We start from the raw sequence: 12,507 nt of genomic DNA, 5'->3' as shown, positions 1-12,507 counted from the left end.
CAATGCGTTTTGTGCTTAAACCTAAGTTGACCTTAACCACAGCATTGTCACATGATAAAACAGCAAGACAATATTTTGAAGCGGCTTGCAAGAGTTTTGCAAATTTAGGGTAACTATTCCAGCCATGACCCACACCTGACTGGGTTGGAACATACATAGAACGACTGGTAAATTGAGAGTCTCAGACTTGGAGGTGCTGACTGTTAACCCAGCTGCAGTTTTGTTCTCCATAAAGGCAAAATCCTTTGCTAGAAAATCCCACACAAGGCATCACCCAGAATTTCAAGGCACATTCTGGGGAGAATAGGGGGAAACAACATGTAAGTCCCAACCGAAACCTTTTGTGTATGGATTAAACAAATAAGACGTGTATTAATTAGTGGATCTTAAAGGTGCTGGTAGGTGTTGGAGCCAGGCTGACTGTTTTCCTCCTGCTTCCAGTCTTTATGATAAATTACATTAATTACCTCCTGGCTTTAGCTCTGTACTTAACACACAAACATGAGAGAGGTATAGATCGTCTCATCTTATGCTTGGCAAAATCAAACTCTACTCTGCTCTTTTTCTTTGCTGTGCTTGTTATGGCAGACAGGACAGTGGGACATTAAAACAACATTAGGAGTTTCCCCCTATGGTTAGCATAGTGAACCACTCTGTGACCAGACCCAAATCTAGAAAGATTTAGGGTCTGGCCATGAGTAATGAAAATGGCCCAACTTGAGGGGTGGCACCAAGCATGCATTTGAAAATATAACTGCACGCAACTGGATAACATTACGACCAATCAGAACAATACGTGGGGTGATGTAGACGATAGTTTAAAATATATATATATATATATATATATATATATATAGTTTTTCTAAATTTAACCAGACTGCCTAATTACACCATCATACACTCCCCATATGAATAACTGTTGTTATCTATGTTTGTAGTTTATAGCCAACAGTCACAAATTTCTACCATACTTATATAACTGTCATTTAGCTTACAAAACAGACGTAACATTAGTAAATATTATGTAACACGTCCTTAGCTTAAAGGGCAACTTCTGGATTTTTTTACTTTTCCCATGTTGCTTTGTCTAAGTGACTAATTGAGACATCAATTTGAGTGAGAGCTCTGCAGACAGCAACAGTAAAACAGGCTGCAATGTAACCACTCGGGGCATGTTCACACTGTGGGTGTATGTCTACTAATAGTGTTTGTTTTTGCTACTGACAGGCTTAAACTGTTTTCTATGTGTCTGACAACATAATGAAAAGGATCCCTACAGAGATAGATCTTCTTGTTAAAGAGTAAGATCATTTCTGTTTAACCAGAAACAGCCCTGAAATCACAATTGCCCCAACTCAGACTCCATTTAAATAGAGTAATTTTGTCAACCTAAAACCTACTTCATTCAATGACAAACAAACAAACCAAAAAACTTACAAAAAACATCTTGGTTTGTCTCCCCGCTTTTCCAGCAATGAAAGACTCTGGTTTGACTGCACTAAACCCCTAAGTCATCCAGTCAGGTGTGAAAGTATGCTGCCTCTATACACATTAAAATTACTGTTTATTTAAATAGAGTCCGGTGAAACTGGGGATAGTGATTTGTGGGCTGATTCTTATGAAGCAAAAGGATCTTACTCTAACAAAAGGCCTATCTCTGTAGGAATCCTTTCCATAATGTTGTCAGACACTTAGAATAACAATCTGAGCCTGTCAGCAGCAAAAACAAACACTATTAGTGGACCTACATTGATGGTGTGAACATGCCCTGAGTGGTTACATCACAGCCTGTTTTGCCACTGCTGTCTGCAGCGGTCTCACTCAGTACTGGAACAATTTCAAAATTGTTGTTCCCATTAGTCACTTGTACACAGAAACGTGGGAAAATATGGTCCAGGTTGAAAAATATCAAAGTTACCCTTTAACAAGGCTGCACATGCTACTTATCTAGCTGGCTAACTAGCGAGGAGGGGCTGTGATTTGGTTCATACAGAGCATTGAAATGAAGAAACACTTAACTGCAGTAGCTAATGTCAGCTGGTTTATTCAGTCACCTTGGCTGCATTTTGGTCATAAAGATGTTCCTCAGAGAAAGACAAAACTCTGTGTAGAGCAAAACAGACACTCTCTATGGTCACTCTAGCTAACAGGAGCTAGCTAACTGTCTGTGAGTGCATGTACATCGACATGAATAACCCATTTACAGTATGATCAAGTTTTTGGAGTATCTTGTTTATGTGTTGGTACATGCTAACACCATATTTAGTTCATGTGAACTCCAATATGCCAGCTGGAGTACTGTGAAAGATACCAAGATGTATGTGGGGAATATGAATAACCCAATTTCTCTGTCCCCATGTAAACACCATATCCCAAATATGACCATAACCTTCTAGATGGTTGATTGAGAGTAACTTTGCAGTTGCTCCTTAGCTGACAGGAGCTAATTTGCTAAAGTTTACAGCAGTTGTTGACCCTGCTAGCTTAGGCAAAGCAGAGGGCATGTGATTGGTTGAAAGGGGAGGGGTAAGAGAGTATCATTATGGAGTGATATTATGAAATAAAAGTGTTATCAGCAAATTTATGAAATAAAAACAGACTTTTTAAATAACTAGAATAACCGCCCTGCCGTTGTATACCTCCGTGCACCAGTCAAGTTTCTCTCACAGATTATATCTATGTCTGTTAAAAACATGGATACTTCTTCCCCCCAACAGCACAGGAGATCTAAACAATCAGCACAGTTTCAATGGTGGACACCCAAGATTAGTGTCGCCAATTAAATATCAGACCAAATATTTCTCCTTCTGTTCCTGGGATATGATATTGAGAAGTGTCTTACACAGGACATTATGATGTCACAGTGAAGGTGACCTTTGACCTTTTGGATATAAAATATCATCACATAATTATTTTATCATATTAGACATTTATGTGAAGGTTTGTCATAATTAGTTAATATGTTCTTGAGTTATTGAAAAAAACATTTTGTGAGGTCACACTGACCTTTATCTTTGACCTTCAACCACAAAATTTGAATCAGTTTATTCTTTAGTCCAAGTGGACATTTTTATCAAATTCAAAGAAATTCCCTTAGGGTGTTCTTGAGATGTCGTGTTCAAGAGAATGAGACAGATGCAAACTCACAGTGACCTTGACATTTCATCGCTGAATCCAAGTGGACATTTGTGCCAAATTTGAAGAAATTCCCCTGAGGTGTTCTTGAGATACCTTGTTCACAAGGATGGGACGGACAGACAAACAACCCCAAAACATAATGCCTCAAGCCATGGCTATCGCTGGCACGTGAGGCATAAAAATGTCTTCGTTGGGGAAAAAAAAAAAAAAATCTATCCAATAAAACTACCGATAACATGAATGATAAATAACGTTTCATGAAAATGAACTGAATAATAACTCTAATCTCTTATCTCTTATTATTCAGTACAAACTGTTGGATCATTTATATGTTTTACAAAAATTATTTATTATTACAAATAATGATGAATGATTGAGTGATTAACGATAATGATTATGACTAATGAATAATATGTACTAATGAATAATATGTATGTTCAGTGGCCATATGGGGGGGGATTAGGACAATTCCAAGTGCCCCTGACAGGGGCCTCAAAAAAATTAATACAAAATTATTAAACCATCCTCAATAAGATTTTTTTTTTTAAAAAAATATAGTAATAAAATTAATGATCTCTTTTTTTCACTTGTTTTTGGCAGTAAAAGTTAAATATCCCCATTGACCAAAAGTAAACATCCATATTGACTGACCACCCCCCTGTATCTGCATGAAATGGTTTGGTCCTGCCTTAGGGCACTGACAGTGATGGTGCTTATTAGCAGTTAGCAGTTGCACTAGAAGGCTACAGTCATTATCATGCTACCTAGCACTAAAGAAAATCCGGTTTTCAAAAAAGGAAAGAGAAAAAGGAGAGAGAGGAGAGGCAAAAGAGAGGGTGTCAATATGTGAGCCAGTTTTAAGAAAGGTGGGTAGCCTATAGTCTGTGAGTGGTAGAAATGAACCTGTTAGCTTAATGTCCATAGTGAAATAAGCTAGCTACAGACTAGTGTTAGCCTACACTTCACTCCTTTTTAACCTACATTTAATCGGTGCAGGTAAATGTTTAGCAAGATATTCATATTAAATCAGTTGTCCCTGCCCCTTTTACCAGACTCAACAACAGATGAGTCAGAAGCAGCAGCCTTGTCTCCCCATAACTTTACCTCTCCCCATCCCAATGAAGGTGAGCAACATTGTGTTGAATGACATGCATGTTAGCATCATTGCAGGGAGTCTGTGGCAGTTTCTCTCTCTCTCTTTTGCTCTTTTTTACCATTACAAAAAAGAAAAGGAAATACTTTTTAATAACAGAAATTCAAACAAATTATTTTTCCACATAATGATTATTATGAAACAAAAACAGCTGACAACTGTCTGGATGCTGGACAGTTGTAAACATTAAGTGCCTAACTCAGCCTGTATTATATTAAAATAATCCAGTTAGATGCTTTCATTTAGACTGAATTTCCATGTCAGCTTTATTTTCTTGTTTGCATATATGTGCAGCCAAGTTCAAAAATCTGCTGTTTTCATTATTTTGAGTTGATGATCTTAATTTATTTTGATTGAAAAGTTAATGTATATTTAAGTTTATTTTTTAAGTCTTTAATTAATGTTAAGATAATTTTCCATTTTGGGATTTTACAATAAAAATTACATTTAGACTGTAAAAGATGGCCTTTAGCACATTTTTTATGGCGGCTTGTAATCTTGCATCAAATAGTGAATTGCATACTGTATACAGACTGCTCCATGTACAACTCACTAGCAGTAAATATTGTACTGTCAAGACAGTTGCAAGCCTTCAAAGTTAGAGTTATGTAAAGCTTTTAATGGGTCAGTTAGGTCCTAGAGATGTGGTGACAACAGCTGTGCAGGGGGGGCCCAATGTGATTTTTTTTTTCATGGGGCCCAAAGTTCCTGGCGGCACCCCTGTGTATGTTATGTGTTGTGTCATTTGAACACTTTCATAGGTTCAAGTGAACAATCTAAAATGAAGACATTATGAAATCATAAGAATAAACACAATGTCTATGTTCAATGTAAGTTGAACAGTGTGTAAATCAGAACCCTCTGTGTGCTGCTGAGAAAGTCCACACAAACTCTAACATACAACCTTTCTGCAGTTACATACTTGTTAAAGGCATGGAGAATAAAAATGCATCAGGCTACAGACACACTTGACTTGTTGCCCTTACTGTATTTGGACAGCCTTTATTGTATTGCATTTACAATCCACACACACCAGACATTTCCCCACACAGATAAAAAAACAAAAAAAAAAACAAAAACCACACAGTCACACAGCTCTGGGTCAGTACATGAAGCTTTGGTATCATTATTCAGTTATGAGCATTAAATGGAACTCATGACACAAGAAGGTTTGGCTTGTTATTGATATACTCCAACACAGACAAACGCACAGTTCTGTTAACCCTTTGAAACCTGGATCAACATCAGTTTTCTTGTGTTGCATTCAGACGCCTTTCATAAGCATTTAAAGCTTTGAAACCTGAGCAAATGAGTTAGATTTTTCTCTCAAAAACATGGGGAAAAATGACAATGAGCAAGAAATTAGTAGAACCTGAAATGAAAACTGAACTAAAAATCAATTATTAAAAGTAGAGAAAGACAGAAAATAATTTTTAAAAAGTAGGGAAAATGTCCAGAAAAACAGGCTGAGCAATTTTGGAAAATGAATGAATAAATGTCCAGAAAAACTAAATTTATGATTATACTAATTATATATTCAAACTTATGTTATGAAATACATATACGTATGTATTTTTCAATTTTTAGCCCCTTTTTTGTTGTTCACTTTTTTTTTTTTTTTTACCTTTCTTTTCTTGCTAATTTTCAGGTAATTTTCTTCTAACTTTTAACTATTCCCTCAGTTGATGTTTTGATGACAGTGATGGTGCGTGTGGTCAAAATGGAGGCAATGTGCAGAGTGAAATATTGCAGGAAAGAATAGTGCAAAGAGGAAACCGTAAATGAGCTGTTTAAAGCTCTGCAGATAACAGGCTGGTGCTGTAGTTTGTGTGAACCAACACACCTCCAACACGTCATCAAGGCGATGTCTTGCTGTTCTCTGCTGTGGAAAACCATTCTTACCATGCCAGCATGGCCTGAATGGTCACTGCTGAATCAGAAGCGCTTAAACAGGCTGTTATATCACTGATCTCAACTCTCTATAACAGCAACTGTGGAGGCAACTTCAGCTACAGCTTTTCAGCATTGGACCATCGACTGTGGTACCAGACAAAAACAAGCCAAACTTTAAAATGTCACGAGAGGCCATTAGTATTAGCATCCATCACCCAGAATGGTTAAGCTCACTGTGTGCTGCATCCTCCTACAGCAATGTACATTATAAAATGAGATGACAAGCAACAACAGCATTGATAAAAAGGGTTGGGGAGGAGGCATGTGTGCAAAAACAGGTGGTTACAATACAAAACACTCAAATAAACATTTAAAAAGCTAATCTTCACTGATACTAAGAAATACAGCGAGAAATTTACAACCAGAGGTGTGATCAGGACACAGCCATATAAAAATACGAGTATACGTAAAGCAGAAAAATTACATATCATCATTAATAGTGAGTGGGGAGTTGAGGGCCTTTGTAAAGGCTGACAGTTTAACAGAAAAACGTGAAAGGATCATTTTGTTTCATTTGGTTCTCTCTTCCCTTTCTGTCTCTTTACTGGTGTTCAGTCTCCCCTCTCTGACAGGAATAAGAGATAGTGTTCCATCTGCTGGTGTTCAGGTGAGTTTCACTCAGACAGGCTCAGTTCCACATCCGATTCATTCACCGCCACTCTCTCCTTAAGTTCAAATGTTCATGTCAGAGCTGCTGCGATTCAGGGCTCTCATACTGTCACCACTGTGACAGGGAATGTTGCATGTGTCTACATGTGTCCCTCAGGGTAAAAACAAATAGTCTTCATTAGTACATTGAGCCACACAGAAGTTAATGGACTCCAATACTAGTATCAAAGGATCAACTAGGAACAAGCTCCTCATTGATAAAACACCTGAAAGGCAGCAGAAGCGACGTTTCAAGAAAGTACTCTTTGTAAAGGGTTTTTAAGCTGAAACTAATAGCTTACTAAATGGGAAATAAAATTATTTAAGGTTTAACGGGTCACTTATGAGCCATTAATCTACACAACTTTTGGATTGCTAGCTTGCTAAATATCTTGTTATCTTTGTATCATGTTTACAGTTAAAATTGTTGGTAAATCATTAAAGCTGATAAAGTCCAATATTCACTTTCCACTCCAGTTATTCATAAAGTCTGTCTGCGATTTGGGAGAGGTGTAAAGACAGACACATCGATCTGGACTAATAAATCGATTAAATTATTAATAATCCAGTATCATGGATGCAAAGTGAAAACATCAGTATGTATTGTCACCTTTAAGATATGCCTTTATTTTAAAATTCCTATGACACACTGTGTCACCATTTCCATCCGAGCGCACCTCCTTCCGAAATATTCTAACAGTGCTAGCAGCCTAGCAACAGGCAGATAATGGTAAGCAGCCAAGAAAAAGACAGAGGATATTTACTGACATCGATCACAGGCCCCTGAAGTGCACCAAATCGAATTTGTATCACGGCAGACTTTGTGATATCAGCAAATATCGCGTTGTCCAAAGAATCTAAGGATGCACGTCATCGGTATTGGCTGATATCTGCCTGTAATGACATATCAGAATCAGCCAACATGCTTTTTCTTATTTTGCACAATGACTGAATATTACAAACATTGAAAAGCAGTTTATTTCATGTCTCCATCTGCTGGTGGGTCATCATGATAACAGCATGCATGTATAATATAATGTTGATTCCAAAACAGAAGACACTTGATGATCACTAAAATTACATGGTGGAAATAGTGGATAAATGGGTATCGCTATTGAGTACTGGTCATCGGTTATTGGCCAAATAAGTTATATATAGGCATATCGGATATTGGCAAAAAATCCAATATCGTGCATCCCTAAAAGAATCAATATAATATCTTATTGTGATGAAACATCATCTGTTTGGTGCTGAGCACCTAGTGTACTGGAGGTTTAGAGGTTTTTCCACTGAACCAAGATATTTATGTTGAGGGCCAAAACAATGAGCAAAAAGACACACACACACACACACACACACACACACACACCAAAAAAAAAGCTCTGTAGAGTTTAGGGGGACTGCTGGGCTGGTGGAGGTTCAAACCATTAGCCACCATAAGTCACTGTTGGACCAAGTAAGGCTGCAGCAGCAAAATTCCTGAGTGCACTGAACTAGACAAGTGTGCTGTGATGATGTGTGTAAAGTCAGCTCTTATTTGTAATGGTTTGTTCACGCCTATGTCATGCTAAGTCAATATAAAGTCGTGACCTGCCGCAAATTTGAACCAGGAGACATAAATGACGCAACACAAATGACACAAACACACGCAATATTTCAAGTTGCAGCAGAAATTTGTGTGCCACTGTGTTCCTAATGCCTATCAGCATTAAGATGTAGTTGAGATTCTCACTAATGTGAGGCAAAAATCCACAGGAAGAATGAGATATTTCTAGTTGCATAGTTGTGTACATAAACAATCAATCCATGTGTGAAGTGAGCTATGAGGAGACTGAATATTGGACTTACATTCTGTGTCTGCTGGATACGTAAATAAGCAACTGTTTGCCAACATGTTTGCCACAACAACTTAATAAAAGGCGATAACTCTGGCTTTATAGCTTGTGCTATTCATTTACAATAGCTTGTGCTATTCATTTACATTTTGGCCCCAAGTGCCCAAAATGTAAATGAATGCAGCTTTACTGAGGGCTTAAAGGTCTCACTTTCTAATAATCAACAGTTGTAAATGAATCCTGTTTTGGTGCAGATGTTGGGTGAGCCTCCCTGACAAACTAAAGTGCTAAAAAGACAAATTAAGAGGTGGAGGAGAATAAACACAAGGTGTAAGGAATCACACCCCAGTAATCCAAAGTTGTTCTTATTAATGGCTTATAGCTGTGCTATGAAGCGTTAAATTATTAAGTTAGCCATTATTTGCAGTTTATGAACTCTTTCTAAAGAATGCCTTACTGGGAAGTGGCACCACAAATCTTGTATGACATTAAATGAAAAGACTCAAGTTGAGTGATGGATCTAAAATCTAAAAGACTACACATATATAATATCACACCTAAAAACTACTATTCTAATGAACAACACATGAAAAACACCATGCAAAAAAAACACATTATGTACACAATCATCAACCCAAAGAAACACATTGAAGTCCTCAGAGTGAAGGTTCACCAACAGTTACTGGTTTTGGATGAGTGAAGTAATAAATATGTCAGAAGAAAGCTCATCATCAAAGACATCAAAGAGTTCAGCAGAGTGAAACGTCAGACTGAGAAGAGCTGGAATACCATCCACCAATCAGAACACTGCTCTGCTGCTGAGAGTTTGAGTTTGTGTGTGTGTGTGTGTGTGTGTGTGTGTGTGTGTGTGTGTGTGTGTGTGTGTGTGTGTGTTTGTGAGTGTATGTCTCCTGTATTCTGTTCAAATTCCATAGTTAACAGAGCTCAGTACTGGTCTCTTCTTGCCTTTAATCTTCAGGGATCCATAACGAGCCTGGAGATAAAATTATAGAAATAATAGTTAGAAATGTGTCCATACACCCAGAGTCTCTATGCTATCAGTGGTGATACAGAATAATCTCAAAATTTATGTACTCTGTGTGTACAAACACTTCCGCACCTACTCTCTTCGACCTCTGCTAACACTGTTTTCTTCACACTTACATCTTTGCGGACTCTGGATCGTGCGATCTTGACACTCTGTGATCGTCTCAGTCCTTTCTGAGTAACAGCCTCGTCTTCAGAGAAGGTTGGCTCAGCCTCTTCATCAGTCCTCTCCTCCTGGTCATAATAGTAGTCTGAAAAACACAGACACCCACGTACATAAATCAGGAATCACTGAAACACACACTTGCAGTTGTGTCCTGATAACAAAAATATATTAGACACCATGTTTGGTTGCAAATCTGAGCCTGTCCTTTTAATAACTGAGGTGAGGGTCACCAAGTCTAACAATCACACAGGCTGAAAAAAAATAACATCAAGACCATTGTTGCGGTGTATCTGTAGATTCACTTTGCAATATATTTAATATATATTTATATTTTGAATTGTTCCTCCATTACTACAACGATTCGCGATCACACACCGTAATTCATTTTGAAAAATCAAAATCAACAGTTGCCAGCTATTTTAGGAACTTAGTGAGCCTTTCAAAAAATAAAGTGATAAATGTGTGATAAGTCTTCAGTAGAAACCAATCTGCTTGCTGCTGAGAGACACAGACAGGGTAGGGGAGTCAGAAAGAACTGAGAGGTTGAACTGAAAATAAAGCTGAAGAAAATAATCCTTTCACATATACTGTGTACATGCAGTATGTGGGATTTTCCTAAAAAACAAAAGAAATAAAGATAAATTAAATAGTGACAAACTATATTTGCTGAATGTCCACTTCACTCCTGTTATAGTGAATGAACCCTGAAGATGACTTGTGATGACAGGTTCTGATAACAGGCCTGTGTTGCCTCTGCTGAGGTGGCGGTGTAAAGAGCTAAAGCAAGTCAAACTGTTAACGAGAGAGGCAGCTTATCCAGCAGAGGTCAGCAGACACTCAGCAGACACACTGCTGCCTTCCTGCCTGGCTCTTTGAGTCTCCTCATAAAACCGTAACAGCTAGAGAGGTCATACACAAGCAGCTATCTGTTTCACACTACAGCAAGGAAAATACACTTAGGCAGCACGATGAGTCTAACACTGTGGCCAAAACATCTGTAATGTGGCTCAATCAATTGCAGTGAAACCAAAACCTGAGTAAAGAAAATCTTATAAATCTCCCTTACCATTTATGGCTTTTGGGAGCAGCTACAATTTACATAAGAATACAGAATTATCCCATTTTTCTGTTCCATCATGAAAATGCAGAAAAATTGGTCCACGCTTTTGTTACCTCAAGGCTGGATTATTGTAACTCTCTATTATCTGGTAGCTCTAGTAAGTCCTTAAAAACTCTCCAGCTAATTCAGAGTGCAGCAGCACGTGTACTAACAGGAACTAAGAAACGAGATCATATTTCTCCTGTTTCAGCTTATCTGCACTGGCTCCCTGTAAAATCCAGAATTGAATTTAAAATCCTACTGTTAACTTATAAAGCTTTAAATGGTCAAGCTCCGTCATATCTTAGAGAGCTCATAGTGCCTTATTATCCCACCAGAACACTGCGCTCTGAGAACGCAGGGTTACTCGTGGTCCCTAAAGTCTCCAAAAGTAGATCAGGAGCCAGAGCCTTCAGCTATCAGGCTCCTCTCCTGTGGAATCATCTTCCTGTTACGGTCCGGGAGGCAGACACCGTCTTCACATTTAAGACTAGACTTAAGACTTTCCTCTTTGATAAAGCTTATAGTTAGGGCTGGCTCAGGCTTGCCTTGTACCAGCCCCTAGTTAGGCTGACTTAGGCCTAGTCTGCTGGAGGACCCCCCTATAATACACCGGGCACCTTCTCTTCTTCTCTCTCTCTCTCTCTCTCTCTCTCATCCTATTACTGCATCTTGCTAACTCGGCCATTCTGGATGTCACTAACTCGGCTTCTTCTCCGGAGCCTTTGTGCTCCACTGTCTCTCAGATTAACTCATATCACAGCGGTGCCTGGACAGCGTGACGTGTGTGGTTGTGCTGCTGCCGTGGTCCCGCCAGATGCCTCCTGCTGCTGCTGCTGCCATCATTAGTCATTAGTCATACTTCTACTGTTATTATACACATATGACTATTGTCACACATGTATACTGCCAGATATTAATACATACTTTCAACATATTGTACCGCAGTAGCCAGAACTATAACTATAATATTATTACTTTCATTAATGTTGTTGTAAGCTACTGTCATTACCTGCATCTCTCTCTCTCTCTCTCTCTCTCTCTCTCTCTCTCTCATTGTGTCATGTGGATTACTGTTAATTTATTATGCTGATCTGTTCTGTACGACATCTATTGCACGTCTGTCCGTCCTGGAAGAGGGATCCCTCCTCAGTTGCTCTTCCTGAGGTTTCTACCGTTTTTTTTCCCCGTTAAAGGGGTTTTTTGGGGAGTTTTTCCTTATCCGCTGTGAGGGTCATAAGGACAGAGGGATGTCGTATGCTGTAAAGCCCTGTGAGGCAAATTGTGATTTGTGATATTGGGCTTTATAAATAAAACTGAATTGAATTGAATTGAAAATGAACATGGTTGACATGCATGGCATGGCCCTCGTTTCAATACAAGTTGTTTAAAGAAGTATTTCACTGGTGGATAGATGGTCTTTTCATAAAACTGGGCTGTGCATGCAGTGGAGAGATGCAAGTACTTT

At 38.5% G+C, this 12,507-nt stretch overlaps 1 protein-coding gene across 1 annotated transcript in view; it reads right to left on the bottom strand.

Moving 5' to 3' along the window:
- Positions 1 to 5,259: 5,259 nt before the first annotated feature.
- Positions 5,260 to 12,507, bottom strand: part of reep3b (receptor accessory protein 3b) — a 61,509-nt gene continuing 54,261 nt past the window's right edge. The window contains exons 7-8 of the mRNA XM_049563936.1: positions 9,892 to 10,025; positions 5,260 to 9,721 (exon numbers count right to left, since the gene is read on the bottom strand). Of these exons, the coding sequence (XP_049419893.1) occupies positions 9,650 to 9,721; positions 9,892 to 10,025 (206 nt within the window). The 3' untranslated portion in view covers positions 5,260 to 9,649. The remainder of the gene's footprint in view (positions 9,722 to 9,891; positions 10,026 to 12,507) is intronic.

Source organism: Epinephelus fuscoguttatus, linkage group LG20, assembly GCF_011397635.1.
Source record: "Epinephelus fuscoguttatus linkage group LG20, E.fuscoguttatus.final_Chr_v1".
In the NCBI taxonomy this organism is placed as follows: domain Eukaryota; kingdom Metazoa; phylum Chordata; class Actinopteri; order Perciformes; family Serranidae; genus Epinephelus; species Epinephelus fuscoguttatus.
Note: the sequence above shows the minus strand (reverse complement) of the source record. Positions and strands in the feature narration are given on the sequence as shown.